Here is a 25,000-nt window from a genome sequence, read left to right as displayed (position 1 = left end):
TAATACCCCAGCCTTATTCTAACCCTAACCCTAATACCCCAGCCTTATTCTAACCCTAACCCTAATACCCCAGCCTTATTCTAACCCTAACCCTAATACCCCAGCCTTATTCTAACCCTAACCCTAATACCCCAGCCTTATTCTAACCCTAACCCCAATACCCCAGCCTTATTCTAACCCTAACCCCAATACCCCAGCCTTATTCTAACCCTAACCCTAATACCCCAGCCTTATTCTAACCCTAACCCCAATACCCCAGCCTTATTCTAACCCTAACCCCAATACCCCAGCCTTATTCTAACCCTAACCCTAATACCCCAGCCTTATTCTAACCCTAACCCTAATACCCCAGCCTTATTCTAACCCTAACCCTAATACCCCAGCCTTATTCTAACCCTAACCCTAATACCCCAGCCTTATTCTAACCCTAACCCTAATACCCCAGCCTTATTCTAACCCTAACCCTAATACCCCAGCCTTATTCTAACCCTAACCCTAATACCCCAGCCTTATTCTAACCCTAACCCCAATACCCCAGCCTTATTCTAACCCTAACCCCAATACCCCAGCCTTATTCTAACCCTAACCCCAATACCCCAGCCTTATTCTAACCCTAACCCCAATACCCCAGCCTTATTCTAACCCTAACCCCAATACCCCAGCCTTATTCTAACCCTAACCCCAATACCCCAGCCTTATTCTAACCCTAACCCTAATACCCCAGCCTTATTCTAACCCTAACCCTAATACCCCAGCCTTATTCTAACCCTAACCCTAATACCCCAGCCTTATTCTAACCCTAACCCTAATACCCCAGCCTTATTCTAACCCTAACCCTAATACCCCAGCCTTATTCTAACCCTAACCCCAATACCCCAGCCTTATTCTAACCCTAACCCTAATACCCCAGCCTTATTCTAACCCTAATACCCCAGCCTTATTCTAACCCTAACCCCAATACCCCAGCCTTATTCTAACCCTAACCCTAATACCCCAGCCTTATTCTAACCCTAACCCTAATACCCCAGCCTTATTCTAACCCTAACCCTAATACCCCAGCCTTATTCTAACCCTAACCCTAATACCCCAGCCTTATTCTAACCCTAACCCTAATACCCCAGCCTTATTCTAACCCTAACCCTAATACCCCAGCCTTATTCTAACCCGAACCCTAATACCCCAGCCTTATTCTAACCCTAACCCTAATACCCCAGCCTTATTCTAACCCTAACCCCAATACCCCAGCCTTATTCTAACCCTAACCCCAATACCCCAGCCTTATTCTAACCCTAACCCCAATACCCCAGCCTTATTCTAACCCTAACCCCAATACCCCAGCCTTATTCTAACCCTAACCCCAATACCCCAGCCTTATTCTAACCCTAACCCCAATACCCCAGCCTTATTCTAACCCTAACCCCAATACCCCAGCCTTATTCTAACCCTAACCCCAATACCCCAGCCTTATTCTAACCCTAACCCTAATACCCCAGCCTTATTCTAACCCTAACCCTAATACCCCAGCCTTATTCTAACCCCAATACCCCAGCCTTATTCTAACCCTAACCCCAATACCCCAGCCTTATTCTAACCCTAACCCTAATACCCCAGCCTTATTCTAACCCTAAGCCTAATACCCCAGCCTTATTCTAACCCTAACCCTAATACCCCAGCCTTATTCTAACCCTAACCCTAATACCCCAGCCTTATTCTAACCCTAACCCTAATACCCCAGCCTTATTCTAACCCTAACCCTAATACCCCAGCCTTATTCTAACCCTAACCCTAATACCCCAGCCTTATTCTAACCCTAACCCCAATACCCCAGCCTTATTCTAACCCTAACCCTAATACCCCAGCCTTATTCTAACCCTAACCCTAATACCCCAGCCTTATTCTAACCCTAACCCTAATACCCCAGCCTTATTCTAACCCTAACCCTAATACCCCAGCCTTATTCTAACCCTAACCCTAATACCCCAGCCTTATTCTAACCCTAACCCTAATACCCCAGCCTTATTCTAACCCTAACCCTAATACCCCAGCCTTATTCTAACCCTAACCCTAATACCCCAGCCTTATTCTAACCCTAACCCTAATACCCCAGCCTTATTCTAACCCTAACCCTAATACCCCAGCCTTATTCTAACCCTAACCCTAATACCCCAGCCTTATTCTAACCCTAACCCTAATACCCCAGCCTTATTCTAACCCTAACCCTAATACCCCAGCCTTATTCTAACCCTAACCCTAATACCCCAGCCTTATTCTAACCCTAACCCTAATACCCCAGCCTTATTCTAACCCTAACCCTAATACCCCAGCCTTATTCTAACCCTAACCCTAATACCCCAGCCTTATTCTAACCCTAACCCTAATACCCCAGCCTTATTCTAACCCTAACCCTAATACCCCAGCCTTATTCTAACCCTAACCCTAATACCCCAGCCTTATTCTAACCCTAACCCTAATACCCCAGCCTTATTCTAACCCTAACCCTAATACCCCAGCCTTATTCTAACCCTAACCCCAATACCCCAGCCTTATTCTAAAATTAATTATAAAGTTCCCTCAATCTACACACAATACCCCAGCCTTATTCTAAAATTAATTATAAAGTTCCCTCAATCTACACACAATACCCCAGCCTTATTCTAACCCTAACCCTAATACCCCAGCCTTATTCTAACCCTAACCCTAATACCCCAGCCTTATTCTAACCCTAACCCTAATACCCCAGCCTTATTCTAACCCTAACCCCAATACCCCAGCCTTATTCTAACCCTAACCCTAATACCCCAGCCTTATTCTAACCCTAACCCTAATACCCCAGCCTTATTCTAACCCTAACCCTAATACCCCAGCCTTATTCTAACCCTAACCCTAATACCCCAGCCTTATTCTAACCCTAACCCCAATACCCCAGCCTTATTCTAAAATTAATTATAAAGTTCCCTCAATCTACACACAATACCCCAGCCTTATTCTAAAATTAATTATAAAGTTCCCTCAATCTACACACAATACCCCAGCCTTATTCTAACCCTAACCCTAATACCCCAGCCTTATTCTAAAATTAATTATAAAGTTCCCTCAATCTACACACAATACCCCAGCCTTATTCTAACCCTAACCCTAATACCCCAGCCTTATTCTAAAATTAATTATAAAGTTCCCTCAATCTACACACAATACCCCAGCCTTATTCTAACCCTAACCCTAATACCCCAGCCTTATTCTAAAATTAATTATAAAGTTCCCTCAATCTACACACAATACCCCAGCCTTATTCTAAAATTAATTATAAAGTTCCCTCAATCTACACACAATACCCCAGCCTTATTCTAAAATTAATTATAAAGTTCCCTCAATCTACACACAATACCCCAGCCTTATTCTAAAATTAATTATAAAGTTCCCTCAATCTACACACAATACCCCATAATGACATCACAATACCCCATAGTGACATCACAATACCCCATAATGACATCACAATACCCCATAATGACATCACAATACCCCATACTGACATCACAATACCCCATAATGACATCACAATACCCCATAATGACATCACAATACCCCGTAATGACATCACAACACCCCGTAATGACATCACAATACCCCGTAATGACATCACAACACCCCATAATGACATCACAATACCCCATAATGACATTACACTACCCCATAATGACATCACGATACCCCATAATGACAAGGCGAAAACAGGTTTTTAGAAATGTTAGCAAATGTATTACCAGTAAAAAACAGAAATACCAAGTAATTATTATTATTTATTTACATAATTATTCTGACACTTTGCTTTGAGACTTGAAATTAAGCTCAGGTGCTTCCTGTTTCCATTGATCATCCTTGAGATGTTTTTACAACTTGATTGGAGTCCACCTGTGGTCAATTCAATTGATTGGACATGATTTGGAAAGGTACACACCTGTCTTTATAAGGTCCCACAGTTGACAGTGTATGTCAGAGCAAAAACTAAGCCATGAGGTCGAAGGAATTGTCCGTAGAGCTCCGAGACAGGATTGTGTTGAGGCACAGATCTGGGGAAGGGTACCAAAACATTTCTGCAGCAATGAAAGGTCCCCAAGAACACAGTGGCCTCCATCATTCTGAAATGGAACAAGTTTGGAACCACCAAAGACTCTTCCTAGAGCTGGCCGCAGCATTCCACCAATCAGGCCTTTATGGTAGAGTGGCCAGACAAGATTCTCTGGTCTGATAAAACCAAGATTAAACTCTGTGGCCTGAATGCCAAGCGAGGAGGAAACCTGGCACCATCCCTACGGTGAAGCATGGTGGTGGCAGCATCACGTCTGGAGGAAACCTGGCCCCATCCCTACGGTGAAGCATGGTGGTGGCAGCATCACGTCTGGAGGAAACCTGGCACCATCCCTACGGTGAAGCATGGTGGTGGCAGCATCATGCTGTGGGGATGTTTTTTCAGCAGCAGGGACTGGGAGACTAGTCAGGATCGGGAAAGATGAACGGAGCAAAGTACAGAGAGATCCTTGATAACAACATGCTTCAGAGCGCTCAGCACCTCAGACTGGGGCGAAGGTTCACCTTCCAACAGGACGACGACACAAGAATGGCTTTGGAACAAGTCTCTGAATGTCCTTGAGTGGCCCAGCCAGAGCCCGGACTTGAACCCGATCGAACATCTCTGGAGAGACCTGAAAATAGCTGTGCAGCAACGCTCCCCATCCAACCTGACAGATCTTGAGAGGATCTGCAGAGAAGAATGGGAGAAACTCCCCAATTGCAGGTGTGCCAAGCTTGTAGCGTCATACACAAGAAGACTCAAGGCTGTAATCGCTGCCAAAGGTGCTTCAACAAAGTCCTGAGTAAAGGGTCTGAATACTGATGTAACGGTGTTGTTTCTGTTTTAGCTTTACGGGGTATTGTGATGTCATTATGATGTCATTATGGGGTATTGTGATGTCATTATGATGTCATTATGGGGTATTGTGATGTCATTATGGGGTATTGTGATGTCATTATGGGATATTGTGATGTCATTATGGGGTATTGTGATGTCATTATGGGATATTGTGATGTCATTATGGGATATTGTGATGTCATTATGGGGTAGTGTGTGTAGATTGATGAGGGGGGAAAAACAATTTAATCCATTTTAGAATAAGACTAACGTAACAAAATGTGGAAAAAGTCAAGGGGCCTTCTGAAGACACCTGTATGTTGTGGAACATTTCATACACGTTACCTCACTAAATAAAGGCCAGGGTTGAGTAGGCGGAGCCTGAGAGAGTTTTACCTGGCGCAGGAACTTATTGGCTATGAGAGCATCAGGGGAGACATTCGATTGGCTACAGGTGGGACACACATGTTCCTCTGACTCCAGCAGAGACGTACGGATACCTGAGGAGAGGAGACAGCATCAGTCACTATGGATACCTGAGGAGACAGCATCAGTCACTATGAATACCTGAGGAGAGGAGACAGCATCAGTCACTATGGATACCTGAGGAGACAGCATCAGTCACTATGGATACCTGAGGAGAGGAGACAGCATCAGTCACTATGGATACCTGAGGAGAGGAGAGAGCATCAGTCACTATGGATACCTGAGGAGAGGAGACAGCATCAGTCACTATGGATACCTGAGGAGAGAGCATCAGTCACTATGGATACCTGAGGAGACAGCATCAGTCACTATGGATACCTGAGGAGAGGAGAGAGCATCAGTCACTATGGATACCTGAGGAGAGGAGACAGCATCAGTCACTATGGATACCTGAGAGGAGACAGCATCAGTCACTATGGATACCTGAGGAGACAGCATCAGTCACTATGGATACCTGAGGAGAGGAGACTGCATCAGTCACTATGGATACCTGAGGAGAGGAGACAGCATCAGTCACTATGGATACCTGAGGAGAGGAGACAGCATCAGTCACTATGGATACCTGAGGAGAGGAGACAGCATCAGTCACTATGGATACCTGAGGAGACAGCATCAGTCACTATGGATACCTGAGGAGAGGAGACAGCATCAGTCACTATGGATACCTGAGGAGAGGAGAGAGCATCAGTCATTATGGATACGTGAGGAGAGGAGACAGCATCAGTCATTATGGATACGTGAGGAGAGGAGACAGCATCAGTCACTATGGATACCTGAGGAGAGAGCATCAGTCACTATGGATACCTGAGGAGACAGCATCAGTCACTATGGATACCTGAGGAGAGGAGAGAGCATCAGTCACTATGGATACCTGAGGAGAGGAGACAGCATCAGTCACTATGGATACCTGAGATGAGACAGCATCAGTCACTATGGATACCTGAGGAGACAGCATCAGTCACTATGGATACCTGAGGAGACAGCATCAGTCACTATGGATACCTGAGGAGAGGAGAGAGCATCAGTCACTATGGATACCTGAGGAGAGGAGACAGCATCAGTCACTATGGATACCTGAGGAGAGGAGACAGCATCAGTCACTATGGATACCTGAGGAGACAGCATCAGTCACTATGGATACCTGAGGAGAGGAGACAGCATCAGTCACTATGGATACCTGAGGAGAGGAGAGAGCATCAGTCACTATGGATACCTGAGGAGAGGAGACAGCATCAGTCACTATGGATACCTGAGGAGAGAGCATCAGTCACTATGGATACCTGAGGAGACAGCATCAGTCACTATGGATACCTGAGGAGAGGAGAGAGCATCAGTCACTATGGATACCTGAGGAGAGGAGACAGCATCAGTCACTATGGATACCTGAGAGGAGACAGCATCAGTCACTATGGATACCTGAGGAGACAGCATCAGTCACTATGGATACCTGAGGAGAGGAGAGAGCATCAGTCACTATGGATACCTGAGGAGAGGAGACAGCATCAGTCACTATGGATACCTGAGGAGAGGAGACAGCATCAGTCACTATGGATACCTGAGGAGAGGAGACAGCATCAGTCACTATGGATACCTGAGGAGACAGCATCAGTCACTATGGATACCTGAGGAGAGGAGACAGCATCAGTCACTATGGATACCTGAGGAGAGGAGACAGCATCAGTCACTATGGATACCTGAGGAGACAGCATCAGTCACTATGGATACCTGAGGAGACAGCATCAGTCACTATGGATACCTGAGGAGAGGAGAGAGCATCAGTCACTATGGATACCTGAGGAGAGGAGACAGCATCAGTCACTATGGATACCTGAGGAGAGGAGACAGCATCAGTCACTATGGATACCTGAGGAGACAGCATCAGTCACTATGGATACCTGAGGAGAGGAGACAGCATCAGTCACTATGGATACCTGAGGAGACAGCATCAGTCACTATGGATACCTGAGGAGACAGCATCAGTCACTATGGATACCTGAGGAGAGGAGACAGCATCAGTCATCAGGTCTTTACAGGTGTGTGTTTGTCGACTCACAGTCGTCGCAGTAGGAGTTGCCACAGCAGGGAATGACCACAGCGTCAGTCATCAGGTCTTTACAGAGCAGACAGAGGAGCTCATCAGGGACTGGATCCTCGTCCTCCTCGGAACTGGACTGGTCCCTGGGGACGAACGGAGGCCTCTCCTTCTTACCTAAAGCGTAGGCCTCACTGTGGAGGACACACACATAGAGGTTTACGGGTTAGACGTCAGAGGTCAGGGGTTAAAGGTCAGGCAGACCATAACCTTTCTAAAAACTCATGTCTGAGGTGGTTACTCAAATCTCTAAATAAATGTATCACTAGCCACTTTAAACAATGCCACTCTATATAATGTTTACATACCCTACATTACTCATCTCATATGTATACGTATATACTGTACTCTATATCATCGACTGTATCCTTATGTAATACATGTATCACTAGCCACTTTAAACTATGCCACTTTGTTTACATACTCATCTCATTTGTACATACTGTACTCGATACCCTCTACTGTATCTTGCCTATGCTGCTCTGTACCATCACTCATTCATATATCCTTATGTACATATTCTTTATCCCCTTACACTGTGTACAAGACAGTAGTTTTGGAATTGTTAGTTAGATTACTTGTTATTACTGCATTGTCGGAACTAGAAGCACAAGCATTTCGCTACACTCGCATTAACATCTGCTAACCATGTGTATGTGACCATTAACATCTGCTAACCATGTGTATGTGACCATTAACATCTGCTAACCATGTGTATGTGACCATTAACATCTGCTAACCATGTGACCATTAACATCTGCTAACCATGTGACCATTAACATCTGCTAGAGGTCGGGTCAGAGGTCGGGTCAGAGGTCGGCAGTAACTCACGCGTCTATCGTAGGGATGGCGTAGTGGCCGGTGTTAGTCAACGGGGGGGGGTCAGAGGTCGGCAGTAACTCACGCGTCTATCGTAGGGATGGCGTAGTGGCCGGTGTTGGTCAACAGGGGGGGGGGTCAGAGGTCGGCAGTAACTCACGCGTCTATCGTAGGGATGGCGTAGTGGCCGGTGTTGGTCAACAGGGGGGGGGGTCAGAGGTCGGCAGTAACTCACGCGTCTATCGTAGGGATGGCGTAGTGGCCGGTGTTGGTCAACAGGGGGGGGGGGGGGGGTCAGAGGTCGGCAGTAACTCACGCGTCTATCGTAGGGATGGCGTAGTGGCCGGTGTTGGTCAACATGGCTCCCTTTATAGACGGGTCGTCCACTTCCTTCATGAAGGAACGGGGGATGCCGGTACTCTTCTTGATCCTCTGGGGCGGCTCAAACCCTTTCTCCTTCTAACACACACACACACACACACACACACACACACACACACAACCACACACATTTACTGGGTTGCTCTGGACAACGATAACACACACACACCAAGGATGTGTTGTCTTACCCCGTTAGTAGGACAGTTCCTGATGTGATGTCCGTTCTTGCCACAGCGATAACAGGTGTAGTTGGCTGGAGGGGGACCGGTCAACTTCTTCACATAACTAATAACATGAATACAACGTTAACACAACGTTAACACGTTACTGATAGTCAAGACAGCTGTCAACATTAACATGTTAACACAACGTTAATACTTCCTGGTTCAGTTACAGGATAGAGCTGCTGTTACATCCTGGTTCAGTTACAGGATAGAGCTGCTGTTACATCCTCTACCGGTTCAGTTACAGGATAGAGCTGCTGTTACATCCTGGTTCAGTTACAGGATAGAGCTGCTGTTACATCCTGGTTCAGTTACAGGATAGAGCTGCTGTTACATCCTCTACCGGTTCAGTTACAGGATAGAGCTGCTGTTACATCCTGGTTCAGTTACAGGATAGAGCTGCTGTTACATCCTCTACCGGTTCAGTTACAGGATAGAGCTCCTGTTACATCCCGGTTCAGTTACAGGATAGAGCTGCTGTTACACCCTGATTCAGTTACAGGATAGAGCCGCTGTTAGATCCTGGTTCAGTTACAGGATAGAGCTGCTGTTACACCCTGGTTCAGTTACAGGATAGAGCTGCTGTTACATCCTGGTTCAGTTACAGGATAGAGGTGCTGTTACATCCTCTACCGGTTCAGTTACAGGATAGAGCTGCTGTTACATCCTGGTTCAGTTACAGGATAGAGCTGCTGTTACATCCTCTACCGGTTCAGTTACAGGATAGAGCTGCTGTTACATCCTGGTTCAGTTACAGGATAGAGCTGCTGTTACATCCTGGTTCAGTTACAGGATAGAGCTGCTGTTACATCCTGGTTCAGTTACAGGATAGAGCTGCTGCTACATCCTGGTTCAGTTACAGGATAGAGCTGCTGCTACATCCTGGTTCAGTTACAAGATAGAGCTGCTGTTACATCCTCTACCGGTTCAGTTACAGGATAGAGTTGCTGCTACTTCCTGGTTCAGTTACAGGATAGGGTCGTAGTCGTGATTGGACTGTGTGTGGTAATACTCACTGTATGGGGTCGTAGTCGTGATTGGACTGTGTGTGGTAATACTCACTGTATGGGGTCGTAGTCGTGATTGGACTGTGACATCATGGCTCTGATCTTGTCGTCCTCCGATGCGTTGGCCTCCGCCAGGTTCGCCGTCTGTTCCCAGAAACCACCAGGATATATGACATAGTTAGATAGAGACCAGGGGTCACCAGGATATATGACATAGTTAGATAGAGACCAGGGGTCACCAGGATATATGACATAGTTAGATAGAGACCATGGGTGAAAGAGGACAGACAGACACAGACAGACAGAGTCAACTAGTATATAGACAGGGGAGGGAGAGAGTCAACTAGTATATAGACAGGGGAGGGGAGAGAGTCAACTAGTATATCGACAGGGGAGAGAGTCAACTAGTATATAGACAGGGGAGAGGAGAGAGTCAACTAGTATATAGACAGGGGAGGGGAGAGAGTCAACTAGTATATAGACAGGGGAGGGGAGAGAGTCAACTAGTATATAGACAGGGGAGAGAGTCAACTAGTATATAGACAGGGGAGGGGAGAGAGTCAACTAGTATATAGACAGGGGAGAGAGTCAACTAGTATATAGACAGGGGAGAGGAGAGAGTCAACTAGTATATAGACAGGGGAGGGGAGAGAGTCAACTAGTATATAGACAGGGGAGAGAGTCAACTAGTATATAGACAGGGGAGAGGAGAGAGTCAACTAGTATATAGACAGGGGAGGGAGAGAGTCAACTAGTATATAGACAGGGGAGGGGAGAGAGTCAACTAGTATATAGACAGGGGAGGGGAGAGAGTCAACTAGTATATAGACAGGGGAGAGGAGAGAGTCAACTAGTATATAGACAGGGGAGAGGAGAGAGTCAACTAGTATATAGACAGGGGAGAGGAGAGAGTCAACTAGTATATAGACAGGGGAGAGGAGAGAGTCAACTAGTATATAGACAGGGGAGAGGAGAGAGTCAACTAGTATATAGACAGGGGAGAGGAGAGAGTCAACTAGTATATAGACAGGGGAGGGGAGAGAGTCAACTAGTATATAGACAGGGGAGAGGAGAGAGTCAACTAGTATATAGACAGGGGAGGGGAGAGAGTCAACTAGTATATAGACAGGGGGAGAGGAGAGAGTCAACTAGTATATAGACAGGGGAGGGGAGAGAGTCAACTAGTATATAGACAGGGGAGAGGAGAGAGTCAACTAGTATATAGACAGGGGAGAGAGTCAACTAGTATATAGACAGGGGAGAGGAGAGAGTCAACTAGTATATAGACAGGGGAGGGGAGAGAGTCAACTAGTATATAGACAGGGGAGAGGAGAGAGTCAACTAGTATATAGACAGGGGAGAGAGTCAACTAGTATATAGACAGGGGAGAGGAGAGAGTCAACTAGTATATAGACAGGGGAGGGGAGAGAGTCAACTAGTATATAGACAGGGGAGAGAGTCAACTAGTATATAGACAGGGGAGGGGAGAGAGTCAACTAGTATATAGACAGGGGAGAGGAGAGAGTCAACTAGTATATAGACAGGGGAGAGGAGAGAGTCAACTAGTACATAGACAGAGGAGAGAGTCAACTAGTATATAGACAGGGAAGAGGAGAGAGTCAACTAGTATATAGACAGGGGAGAGGAGAGAGTCAACTAGTATATAGACAGGGGAGAGGAGAGAGTCAACTAGTATATAGACAGGGGAGAGGAGAGAGTCAACTAGTATATAGACAGGGTAGGGGAGAGAGTCAACTAGTATATAGACAGAGGAGAGAGTCAACTAGTATATAGACAGGGGAGGGGAGAGAGTCAACTAGTATATAGACAGGGGAGGGGAGAGAGTCAACTAGTATATAGACAGGGGAGAGGAGAGAGTCAACTAGTATATAGACAGGGGAGAGAGTCAACTAGTATATAGACAGGGGAGAGGAGAGAGTCAACTAGTATATAGACAGGGGAGGGGAGAGAGTCAACTAGTATATAGACAGGGGAGGGGAGAGAGTCAACTAGTATATAGACAGGGGAGGGGAGAGAGTCAACTAGTATATAGACAGGGGAGGGGAGAGAGTCAACTAGTATATAGACAGGGGAGGGGAGAGAGTCAACTAGTATATAGACAGGGGAGGGGAGAGAGTCAACTTGTATATAGACAGGGGAGGGGAGAGAGTCAACTAGAATATAGACAGGGGAGAGGAGAGAGTCAACTAGTATATAGACAGGGGAGAGGAGAGAGTCAACTAGTATATAGACAGGGGAGAGGAGAGAGTCAACTAGTATATAGACAGGGGAGTCTGCGTCTAACCTAGTCAGTCTGTTAGATCTGTGTCTAACCTAGTCAGTCTGTTAGATCTGTGTCTAACCTAGTCAGTCTGTTAGATCTGTGTCTAACCTAGTCAGTCTGATAGATCTGTGTCTAACCTAGTCAGTCTGTTAGATCTGTGTCTAACCTAGTCAGTCTGTTAGATCTGTGTCTAACCTAGTCAGTCTGTTAGGTCCTGATAGATCTGTGTCTAACCTAGTCAGTCTGATAGATCTGCGTCTAACCTAGTCAGTCTGTTAGATCTGTGTCTAACCTAGTCAGTCTGTTAGATCTGTGTCTAACCTAGTCAGTCTGTTAGGTCTGTGTCTGACCTAGTCAGTCTGTTAGGTCTGTGTCTAACCTAGTCAGTCTGTTAGATCTGTGTCTAACCTAGTCAGTCTGATAGATCTGTGTCTAACCTAGTCAGTCTGTTAGGTCCTGATAGATTTGTATCTAACCTAGTCAGTCTGATAGATCTGTATCTAACCTAGTCAGTCTGTTAGATCTGTGTCTAACCTAGTCAGTCTGTTAGATCTGTGTCTCATCTAGTCAGTCTGATAGATCTGTGTCTAACCTAGTCAGTCTGATAGATCTGTGTCTAACCTAGTCAGTCGGTTAGATCTGTGTCTAACCTAGTCAGTCGGTTAGATCTGTCTCTAACCTAGTCAGTCTGTTAGGTCTGTGTCTGACCTACTCAGTCTGTTAGGTCTGTGTCTGACCTAGTCAGTCTGTTATGTCCTGATAGATCTGTGTCTCATTTAGTCAGTCTGTTAGATCTGTGTCTGACCTAGTCAGTCTGTTAGGTCTGTGTCTGACCTAGTCAGCCTGTTATGTCCTGATAGATCTGTGTCTAACCTAGTCAGTCTGTTAGGTCCTGTTAGATCTGTGTCTAACCTAGTCAGTCTGTTAGATCTGTGTCTAACCTAGTCAGTCTGTTAGATCTGTGTCTAACCTAGTTTGTCTGTTAGGTCCTGATAGATCTGTGTCTAACCTAGTCAGTCTGTTAGATCTGTGTCTAACCTAGTCAGTCTGTTAGATCTGTGTCTAACCTAGTCAGTCTGATAGATCTGCGTCTAACCTAGTCAGTCTGTTAGATCTGTGTCTAACCTAGTCAGTCTGTTAGATCTGTGTCTAACCTAGTCAGTCTGTTAGATCTGTGTCTAACCTAGTCAGTCTGTTAGATCTGTGTCTAACCTAGTCAGTCTGTTAGATCTGTGTCTCATCTAGTCAGTCTGTTAGATGTGTCTGACCTAGTCAGTCTGTTAGGTCCTGATAGATCTGTATCTAACCTAGTCAGTCTGATAGATCTGTGTCTAACCTAGTCAGTCTGTTAGATCTGTGTCTAACCTAGTCAGTCTGTTAGATCTGTGTCTCATCTAGTCAGTCTGATAGATGTGTCTGACCTAGTCAGTCTGTTACGTCCTGATAGATCTGTGTCTAACCTAGTCAGTCTGTTAGATCTGTGTCTAACCTAGTCAGTCTGTTAGATCTGTGTCTAACCAAGTCAGTCTGATAGATCTGTGTCTAACCTAGTCAGTCTGATAGATCTGTGTCTAACCTAGTCAGTCTGATAGATCTGTGTCTAACCTAGTCAGTCTGTTAGATCTGTGTCTAACCTAGTCAGTCTGTTAGGTCATGATAGATCTGTGTCTAACCTAGTCAGTCTGTTAGGTTAGATCTGTGTCTAACCTAGTCGGTCTGTTAGGTCTGTGTCTAACCTAGTCAGTCTGTTAGATCTGTGTCTAACCTAGTCAGTCTGTTAGATCTGTGTCTAACCTAGTCAGTCTGTTAGATCTGTGTCTAACCTAGTCAGTCTGTTAGATCTGTGTCTAACCTAGTCAGTCTGTTAGATCTGTGTCTAACCTAGTCAGTCTGTTAGATCTGTGTCTAACCTAGTCAGTCTGATAGATCTGTGTCTAACCTAGTCAGTCTGATAGATCTGTGTCTAACCTAGTCAGTCTGTTAGATCTGTGTCTAACCTAGTCAGTCTGTTAGATCTGTGTCTAACCTAGTCAGTCTGATAGATCTGTGTCTAACCTAGTCAGTCTGATAGGTCCTGATAGATCTGTGTCTAACCTAGTCAGTCTGATAGATCTGTGTCTAACCTAGTCAGTCTGTTAGATCTGTGTCTAACCTAGTCAGTCTGATAGATCTGTGTCTAACCTAGTCAGTCTGTTAGATCTGTGTCTAACCTAGTCAGTCTGTTAGATCTGTGTCTGACCTAGTCAGTCTGTTAGGTCTGTGTCTGACCTAGTCAGTCTGTTAGGTCTGTGTCTGACCTAGTCAGTCTGTTAGGTCTGTGTCTAACCTAGTCAGTCTGATAGATCTGTGTCTAACCTAGTCAGTCTGTTAGATCTGTGTCTAACCTAGTCAGTCTGATAGATCTGTGTCTAACCTAGTCAGTCTGTTATGTCCTGATAGATCTGTGTCTAACCTAGTCAGTCTGTTAGGTCTGTGTCTAACCTAGTCAGTCTGTTAGATCTGTGTCTCATCTAGTCAGTCTGTTAGATGTGTCTGACCTAGTCAGTCTGTTAGGTCCTGATAGATCTGTATCTAACCTAGTCAGTCTGATAGATCTGTGTCTAACCTAGTCAGTCTGTTAGATCTGTGTCTAACCTAGTCAGTCTGTTAGATCTGTGTCTCATCTAGTCAGTCTGATAGATGTGTCTGACCTAGTCAGTCTGTTACGTCCTGATAGATCTGTGTCTAACCTAGTCAGTCTGTTAGATCTGTGTCTAACCTAGTCAGTCTGTTAGATCTGTGTCTAACCAAGTCAGTCTGATAGATCTGTGTCTAACCTAGTCAGTCTGATAGATCTGTGTCTAACCTAGTCAGTCTGATAGATCTGTGTCTAACCTAGTCAGTCTGTTAGATCTGTGTCTAACCTAGTCAGTCTGTTAGGTCATGATAGATCTGTGTCTAACCTAGTCAGTCTGTTAGGTTAGATCTGTGTCTAACCTAGTCGGTCTGTTAGGTCTGTGTCTAACCTAGTCAGTCTGATAGATCTGTGTCTAACCTAGTCAGTCTGTTAGATCTGTGTCTAACCTAGTCAGTCTGTTAGATCTGTGTCTAACCTAGTCAGTCTGTTAGATCTGTGTCTAACCTAGTCAGTCTGTTAGATCTGTGTCTAACCTAGTCAGTCTGTTAGATCTGTGTCTAACCTAGTCAGTCTGTTAGATCTGTGTCTAACCTAGTCAGTCTGATAGATCTGTGTCTAACCTAGTCAGTCTGATAGATCTGTGTCTAACCTAGTCAGTCTGTTAGATCTGTGTCTAACCTAGTCAGTCTGATAGATCTGTGTCTAACCTAGTCAGTCTGATAGGTCCTGATAGATCTGTGTCTAACCTAGTCAGTCTGATAGATCTGTGTCTAACCTAGTCAGTCTGTTAGATCTGTGTCTAACCTAGTCAGTCTGATAGATCTGTGTCTAACCTAGTCAGTCTGTTAGATCTGTGTCTAACCTAGTCAGTCTGTTAGATCTGTGTCTGACCTAGTCAGTCTGTTAGGTCTGTGTCTGACCTAGTCAGTCTGTTAGGTCTGTGTCTGACCTAGTCAGTCTGTTAGGTCTGTGTCTAACCTAGTCAGTCTGATAGATCTGTGTCTAACCTAGTCAGTCTGTTAGATCTGTGTCTAACCTAGTCAGTCTGATAGATCTGTGTCTAACCTAGTCAGTCTGTTATGTCCTGATAGATCTGTGTCTAACCTAGTCAGTCTGTTAGGTCTGTGTCTAACCTAGTCAGTCTGTTAGATCTGTGTCTAACCTAGTCAGTCTGTTAGATCTGTGTCTAACCTAGTCGGTCTGTTAGGTCCTGTTAAATCTGTGTCTAACCTAGTCAGTCTGTTAGGTCTGTGTCTAACCTAGTCAGTCTGATAGATCTGTGTCTAACCTAGTCAGTCTGATAGATCTGTGTCTAACCTAGTCAGTCTGATAGATCTGTGTCTAACCTAGTCGGTCTGTTAGGTCCTGTTAAATCAGCGTCTAACCTAGTCGGTCTGCTCAGATTGATCTGAAAAAACATTGCTCACGCAACTTATTTCTCACGAGAAAATACTAATCTACCAGATTCACTTGAATCGACTTTACTAAAATAAGGACAGGAAGTGTAAATCCACTGGGGGAGAAAACAGATATTATCCTTCAAGAATACATGAGTAGTAGTCCACACATAAATGGTCAGGGGTCTAGGAGACGTTTTATTGGATAAAACATTCACACTCCCACATTTCAGGTACCCAATCACAGCTACACGCATAAATGGTCAGGGGTCTAGGAGACGTTTTATTGGATAAAACATTCATACTCCCACATTCCAGCTACCCAATCACAGCAACACACATAAATGGTCAGGGGTCTAGGAGACGTTTTATTGGATAAAACATTCACACTCCCACATTTCAGCTACCCAATCACAGCTACACGCATAAATGGTCAGGGGTCTAGGAGACGTTTTATTGGATAAAACATTCACACTCCCACATTCCAGCTACCCAATCACAGCTACACGCATAAATGGTCAGGGGTCTCAGAGACGTTTGCCAAGTTTTATTGGATAAAACATTCACACTCCCACATTCCAGCTACCCAATCAAAACACAGTCCTTCTAACAGCTGACTGTCATTACAAGCCCGTTAACACCATTAAAAGCAGTAAATGCTGTTCTCTGGTTGAACGTCACAGGGTATAAATATATATATATATATATAAACGAACAATAACAAAATCAGTCCCATCACAACATCAACAGAAGGGTTCAGCCAAGAAACACGTCCGTGTAGGTTTGTGTTTTACTTCAGCAAACGACATATTTGAGGATAAATTACATCTGCTAAATGTTATATATATATATATATATATTTATATAAAGTTAATCTCTTCAAAAACACAGTGTGGTGACAAAGCATGGTGCAGTAGAGAGGATTTGGCAAGTTGAAATGTTTTTAAAAAAAGTTGTTACATGGGCTTCAATAAGTTTTGAAATCGAGATTGATAACAGGTTTGTTTTATAAATTAGTGTCCTAGGGGTGAAAGGTCATGTATGAGCAAAAAATAAATCAATAAATAAAACAACCCGTTGAGTCTTCATTTAGAGAGAGAAGAAGAAGAAGGGAAAAAAACGAGGCGAACGCTTCATTCTTCAGGATGCGTGTTCGGGAACGAGTGTGTGTGGGTGTGTGTAACGTACGAGTGTGTGTGTGTGACGTACGAGTGTGTGTGTGTGTGTGACGTACGAGTGTGTGTGTGTGTGTGTGTGTGTAACGAACGAGTGTGTGTGTGTGTAACGTACGAGTGTGTGTGTGTGTGTGTGTGTAACGTACGAGTGTGTGTGTGTGTGTGTGTGTAACGTACGAGTGTAAGCAGCAGCAAGTGTGCGTCTCCTTCAGACTAAAAAGACAGAGAGAAATCTCTTTACATGACCAGGGACAGTAAACAAATCACATCAAAATCAAAACCACCAATTAATATCATTACAACCAAGTCAGTCAACATCACTTTTTAAAAACAAGGTTTTTTTTAACACTTAGTTTCAATCCAACTTAACTGTTTTAAGAGAAAAGAGAGAGAAGAGGAGAGAAGGAAAGGAGGGAAGGAGAGAAGGAGAGAAGAGGAGAGAAGGAAAGGAGAGGAGAGAAGGAGAGGAGAGAAGGAGAGGAGAGAAGGAGAGAAGGGAAGGAGAGAAGGAGAGAAGGGACGAGGAGAGAAGGAGAGAAGGGAAGGAGAGAAGGAGAGAAGAGGAGAGAAGGAGAGAAGGAGAGAAGAGAAGGAGAGAATATATAGTTTACCTTTGAAAGTTGGGCCAGTGATATTGATGAAGCATGATCATCAATCTGTTTGAGACAAAAATCAGATTACTGCTCCATCACACACACACACACACACACACAGTGTAGAGTAACACACGAGCTAGATATCTACTGTCAAAACCGTGTTGATGGTATTAACTAGTCAGTTATGAAACACTGGAACAGACATTGCCATAATAAACACACGTCAGCTTGGTAATGAGACATGAATAAACACACGTCAGCTTGGTAATGAGACATGAATAAACACACGTCAGCTTGGTAATGAGACATGAATAAACACACGTCAGCTTGGTAATGAGACATGAATAAACACACGTCAGCTTGGTAATGAGACATGAATAAACACACGTCAGCTTGGTAATGAGACATGAATAAACACACGTCAGCTTGGTAATGAGACATGAAAAGGACCATTAGAAATGAAAGTCCCCAAACAACCTAATCATTTTTATTTATTTTTTTTACCTTCAGAACAAATTAATGATTTACAAAAAAGGGACCAGTTCATTTCATAAAACATCCCAAAAAGTCTTAGTGACATTAAATTAGGTCTTTGTAAAAATATGTTTTTTAAAAGAGTACCCCCTCCCCCAGTTTCACGGGCGTCTAATCCCCCTCCCCCACTTTCACGGGCGTCTAATCCCCTTCTTCCAGTTTCACGGGCGTCTAATCCCCCTCCTCCAGTTTCACTGGCTTATAATCCCCCTCCTCCAGTTTCACGGGCGTCTAATCCCCCCTCCCCCAGTTTCACGGGCGTCTAATCCCCCTCCTCCAGTTTCACGGGCGTCTAATCCCCCTCCTCCAGTTTCACGGGCGTCTAATCCCCCTCCTCCAGTTTCACGGGCGTCTAATCCCCCTCCTCCAGTTTCACGGGCGTCTAATCCCCCTCCCCCAGTTTCACGGGCGTCTAATCCCCCTCCTCCAGTTTCACGGGCGTCTAATCCCCCTCCCCCAGTTTCACGGGCGTCTAATCCCCCTCCTCCAGTTTCACGGGCGTCTAATCCCCCTCCTCCAGTTTCACGGGCGTCTAATCCCCCTCCCCCAGTTTCACGGGCGTCTAATCCCCCTCCTCCAGTTTCACGGGCGTCTAATCCCCCTCCCCCAGTTTCACGGGCGTCTAATCCCCCTCCCCCAGTTTCACGGGCGTCTAATCCCCCTCCTCCAGTTTCACGGGCGTCTAATCCCCCTCCTCCAGTTTCACGGGCGTCTAATCCCCCTCCCCAGTTTCACGGGCGTCTAATCCCCCTCCTCCAGTTTCACGGGCGTCTAATCCCCCTCCTCCAGTTTCACGGGCGTCTAATCCCCCTCCCCCAGTTTCACGGGCGTCTAATCCCCCTCCTCCAGTTTCACGGGCGTCTAATCCCCCTCCCCCAGTTTCACGGGCGTCTAATCCCCCTCCTCCAGTTTCACGGGCGTCTAATCCCCCTCCCCCAGTTTCACGGGCGTCTAATCCCCCTCCTCCAGTTTCACGGGCGTCTAATCCCCCTCCTCCAGTTTCACGGGCGTCTAATCCCCCTCCTCCAGTTTCACGGGCGTCTAATCCCCCTCCTCCAGTTTCACGGGCGTCTAATCCCCCTCCTCCAGTTTCACGGGCGTCTAATCCCCCTCCTCCAGTTTCACGGGCGTCTAATCCCCCTCCTCCAGTTTCACGGGCGTCTAATCCCCCTCCTCCAGTTTCACGGGCGTCTAATCCCCCTCCTCCAGTTTCACGGGCGTCTAATCCCCCTCCTCCAGTTTCACGGGCGTCTAATCCCCCTCCTCCAGTTTCACGGGCGTCTAATCCCCCTCCTCCAGTTTATGTTAGCAACATGCTAACACCCTGTGTGACTTGCTTCTTGTATAGGTGTTAGCAACATGCTAACATCCTGTGTGACTTGCTTCTTGTATAGGTGTTAGCAACATGCTAACATCCTGTGTGACTTGCTTCTTGTATAGGTGTTAGCAACATGCTAACATCCTGTGTGACTTGCCTCTTGTATAGGTGTTAGCAACATGCTAACATCCTGTGTGACTTGCTTCTTGTATAGGTGTTAGCAACATGCTAACATCCTGTGTGACTTGCTAATTGTATAGGTGTTAGCACACATGCTAACATCCTGTGTTCAAGGCACACTTAACCAGCATGGCTACCACAGCATTCTGCAGTGATACACCATTCCATCTGGTTTGCACTTAGTGGGACTACGTTGGTTTATCAACAGGACAATGACCCAGAACACACCTCCAGCCTGTGTAAGAGCTACTTGACCAAGAAGGAGAGTGATGGAGTGCTGCATCAGATGACCAGGTCTCCACAATCCCCCGACCTCAACCCAGTTGAGATGGTTTGGGATGAGTTGGACCCGCAGAGTGAAGGAAAAGCAGCCAACAAGTGCTCAGCATACATAGCCCATCTGTAAATAGCCCACCCAACTACCTCATCCCCAAGCATACATAGCCCATCTGTAAATAGCTCAGCCAACTACCTCATCCCCAAGCATACATAGCCCATCTGTAAATAGCCCACCCAACTACCTCATCCCCATATTGTTATTTATTTGCTCCTTTGCACCCCAGTATCTCTACTTGCACATGAATCTCCTGCACATCTATCACTCCAGTGTTTAATTGCTATATGGTAATGATTTCGCTTCTATGGCCTATTTATTGCCTTACCTCCCTACATTTCCACACACTGGACATAGATTGTTCTATTGTGTTATTGACTGACTATGTTTACTCCATGTGTAACTCTGTGTCGTTATCTGTGTCGCACTGCTTTGGTTTATCTTGGTCAGGGTCTCAGTTGTAAATGAGAACTTGTTCTCAGCTGGCCGACCTGGTTAAATGAAGGTGAAAATATATAAAAACATGTGGGAACTCCTCCAAGACTGTTGGAAAAGTATTCCAGGTGACTACCTCATGAAGCTGGTTGAGAGAATGCCAAGAGTGTGAAAAAGCTGTCATCAAGAAGGCTACTAAAATCTATTTATTTTTTTGGTTACTACATGATTCCATATGTGTTAGTTGATCGTTTTAATGTCTTCACTATTATTCTACAATGTAGAAAATAAAAACCCTTGAGGTGTGTTCAAAACTTTTGACTGGTACTGTAGTTTTAAAAAAACAAGACAACACTAGAATGGTATGACAAGACATTTCACACACGTGTGTGTGTGTGTGTGTGTGTGTGTGTGTGTGTGTGTATTCGTTACATACTCCTTTGGAGGATCCAATGGAAAAGTGACAGTGTTCTGAAGAACGATCTCCTTTGGAGGATCCGACGGGGAGGTTCTGAACGGGGAAGTGATTCTGTTCTGAAAAACGCTCACTGGAACACACAGAGAGAGAGAGACAGGAGAGAGAGAGGACAGAGAGAGAGAGGACAGAGAGAGAGGGCAGAGAGAGAGAGGACAGAGAGAGAGGACAGAGAGAGAGGGCAGAGAGAGAGAGGACAGAGAGAGAGAGGACAGAGAGAGAGGAGAAAGAGAGAGAGAGTTAAATTCATGTTGGTCATTCAGACGCTCTTCTCCAGACAGACACACGTCCAAGTTTAAAATAGTCAGTCTAGAAAAATAAAAGCAGGATTCACAACTTGTTTGAGCCTGAAATTCCAAAAACCGACACGTCTGACCTGTCGTGTGTCTGTTACCCCCAGACCTGTCGTGTGTCTGTTACCCCCAGACCTGTCGTGTGTCTGTTACCCCCAGACCTGTCGTGTGCCTGTTACCCCCAGACCTGTCGTGTGCCTGTTACCCCCAGACCTGTCGTGTGCCTGTTACCCCCAGATCTGTCGTGTGCCTGTTACCCCCAGACCTGTCGTGTGTCTGTTACCCCCAAACCAGACCTGCCACCACACCCCCAGCAGCACCACACCCCCAGCAGCACCACACCACCACACCCCCAGCAGCACCACACCCCCTGCAGCACCACACCCCCACACCCCCAGCAGCACCACACCCCCAGCAGCCCCTGCAGCACCCCCACACCCCCTGCAGCACCCCCACACCCCCAGCAGCACCCCCACACCCCCAGCAGCACCCCCACACCCCCAGCAGCACCACACCCCCAGCAGCACCACACCCATAGCAACACCACACTCCCTGCAGCACCACACCCCCTGCAGCCCCACACCCCCAGCAGCACCACACCCCCAGCAGCACCACACCCCCTGCAGCACCACACCCCCACACCCCCTGCAGCACCCCCACACCCCCAGCAGCACCCCCACACTCCCAGCAGCACCACACCCCCAGCAGCACTACACCCCCAGCAGCACCACACCCCCAGCAGCACCACACCCCCAGCAGCACCACACCCCTTACAGCAGCACCACACCCCCTACAACACCACACCCCCACACCCCTTACAGCACCACACCACACCCCCTACAACACCACACCCCCACACCCCCTACGGCACCACACCCCCTAAGGCACCACACCCCCTAAGGCACCACACCCCCTACGGCACCACACCCCTTACAGCACCACACCCCCAGCAGCACCACACCCCCACACCCCCTGCAGCACCACACCCCCAGCAGCACCACACCCCCAGCAGCACCACACCCCCAGCAGCACCACACTCCCTGCAGCCCCACACCCCCTGCAGCACCACACCCCCTGCAGCACCACACCCCCAGCAGCACCACACCCCCAGCACCACACCCCCAGCAGCACCACACCCCTTACAGCAGCACCACACCCCCTACAACACCACACCCCCACACCCCTTACAGCACCACACCCCCTACAGCACCACACCCCCTACAACACCACACCCCCACACCCCTTACAGCACCACACCACACCCCCTACAACACCACACCCCCACACCCCCTACGGCACCACACCCCCTAAGGCACCACACCCCCTACAGCACCACACCCCCACACCCCTTACAACACCACACCCCCTACAGCCCCACACCCCTTACAGCACCACACCCCCTAAGGCACCACACCCCCTACAACACCACACCCCCTACAGCACCACACCCCTTACAGCACCACACCCCCTACAGCCCCACACCCCTTACAGCATCACACCCCCTAAGGCACCACACCCCCTAAGGCACCATACCCCCTACAGCACCACACCCCCTAAGGCACCACACCCCCTAAGGCACCACACCCCCACACCCCCGCAGCACCACCACACCCCCTACAGCACCACACCCCTTACAGCACCACCACACCCCATACAGCACCACCACACCCCATACAGCACCACCACACCCCCTACAGCACCACACCCCCTACAGCACCACCACACCCCCTACAGCACCACACCCCCTAAGGCACCACATCCCCGCAGCACCACCACACCCCCTACAGCACCACACCCCCTACAGCACCACACCCCCTACAGCACCACCCCCCCTACAGCACCACCCCCTAAGGCACCACATCCCCGCAGCACCACCACACCCCCTACAGCACCACACCCCCTACAGCACCACACCCCCTAAGGCACCACATCCCCGCAGCACCACCACACCCCCTACAGCACCACACCCCCTACAGCACCACCCCCTAAGGCACCACATCCCCCAGCAGCAGGTGTGAGAGAGCAGAGCTGCGGTCCAACGTCCCTTATTTGAATATCTTAACTGACACAGTTCTCAGTTCTCAGTCACACAAACAATCCAGAGCTCCTCACTTAGAAACGAATCTAGATAAATGATCTGGGGCCCACTGCTTCCAACATCAGGAAGAAACAAATCTAGATAAATGATCTGGGGCCCACTGCTTCCAACATCAGGAAGTAACGAATCTAGATAAATGATCTGGGGCCCACTGCTTCCAACATCAGGAAGAAACTAATCTAGATAAATGATCTGGGGCCCACTGCTTCCATCATCAGGAAGTAACGAATCTAGATAAATGATCTGGGGCCCACTGCTTCCATCATCAGGAAGAAACGAATCTAGATAAATGATCTGGGGCCCACTGCTTCCAACATCAGGAAGAAACTAATCTAGACAAATGACCTGGGGCCCACTGCTTCCATCATCAGGAAGTAACGAATCTAGATAAATGATCTGGGGCCCACTGCTTCCATCATCACTTGATGCCACATCAGGAACTGTTTTAAGTGAGAAATAGGCATTGGTCTGTAACCCCTACAGTAGCTATGGTTGGTCTATTGTGCTTCAAACTATGTGCCTGTCTTAGGTCAGTTAGGATCACCACTTTATTTTAAGAATGTGAAATGTCAGAATAATAGTAGAGAGAATGATTTATTTCAGCTTTTATTTCTTTCATCACATTCCCAGTGGGTCAGAAGATTACATACACTCAATTAGTATTTGGTAGCATTAAATTGTTAAACTTGGGTCAAATGTTTCAGGTAGCCTTCCACAAGCTTCCCACAATAAGTAGGGTGAATTTTGGCCCATTCCTCCTGACAGAGCTGGTGTAACTGAGTCAGGTTTGTAGTCCTCCTGACAGAGCTGGTGTAACTGAGTCAGGTTTGTAGGCCTCCTGACAGAGCTGGTGTAACCGAGTCAGGTTTGTAGGCCTCCTGACAGAGCTGGTGTAACTGAGTCAGGTTTGTAGGCCTCCTGACAGAGCTGGTGTAACTGAGTCAGGTTTGTAGGCCTCCTGACAGAGCTGGTGTAACTGAGTCAGGTTTGTAGGCCTCCTGACAGAGCTGGTGTAACTGAGTCAGGTTTGTAGGCCTCCTGACAGAGCTGGTGTAACTGAGACAGGTTTGTAGGCCTCCTGACAGAGCTGGTGTAACTGAGTCAGGTTTGTAGGCCTCTTTGCTTTTTCAGTTCTGCCCACAAATGTTCTATGTGATTGAGGTCAGGGCTTTGTGATGTCCAATCCAGTACCTTGACTTTGTTGTCCTTAAGCCATTTTGCTACAACTTTAGAAGTATGCTTGGGGTCATTGTCCATTTGGAAGGCCCATTTGCAACCAAGCTTTAACTGATGTCTTGAAATGTTGCTTCAGTATATCCACATAATTTTCCGTCCTCACGATGCCA

General features: G+C 46.8%; 2 protein-coding genes across 2 annotated transcripts in view; one reads left to right on the top strand and one right to left on the bottom strand.

Moving 5' to 3' along the window:
* LOC139365257 (E3 ubiquitin-protein ligase RBBP6-like) overlaps window positions 1-21,333 on the bottom strand; it is a 35,960-nt gene extending 14,627 nt beyond the window's left edge. The window contains exons 1-7 of the mRNA XM_071102763.1: window positions 21,225-21,333; window positions 18,003-18,047; window positions 9,974-10,062; window positions 8,876-8,972; window positions 8,623-8,765; window positions 7,449-7,621; window positions 5,255-5,409 (exon numbers count right to left, since the gene is read on the bottom strand). Of these exons, the coding sequence (XP_070958864.1) occupies window positions 5,255-5,409; window positions 7,449-7,621; window positions 8,623-8,765; window positions 8,876-8,972; window positions 9,974-10,011 (606 nt within the window). The 5' untranslated portion in view covers window positions 10,012-10,062; window positions 18,003-18,047; window positions 21,225-21,333. The remainder of the gene's footprint in view (window positions 1-5,254; window positions 5,410-7,448; window positions 7,622-8,622; window positions 8,766-8,875; window positions 8,973-9,973; window positions 10,063-18,002; window positions 18,048-21,224) is intronic.
* Window positions 21,334-21,511: 178 nt separating this feature from the next.
* LOC139423627 (uncharacterized) lies at window positions 21,512-23,574 on the top strand. Its single transcript, XM_071175212.1, has 3 exons — window positions 21,512-21,517; window positions 21,664-23,063; window positions 23,157-23,574. The coding sequence occupies exons 1-3, from the start codon at window positions 21,512-21,514 to the stop codon at window positions 23,572-23,574; spliced, it is 1,824 nt and encodes a 607-aa protein (XP_071031313.1).
* Window positions 23,575-25,000: the final 1,426 nt, after the last annotated feature.

Source organism: Oncorhynchus clarkii, chromosome 13 (genome assembly GCF_045791955.1).
Source record: "Oncorhynchus clarkii lewisi isolate Uvic-CL-2024 chromosome 13, UVic_Ocla_1.0, whole genome shotgun sequence".
NCBI lineage: Eukaryota > Metazoa > Chordata > Actinopteri > Salmoniformes > Salmonidae > Oncorhynchus > Oncorhynchus clarkii.
This window is presented reverse-complemented; position numbering and strand designations above follow the sequence as displayed.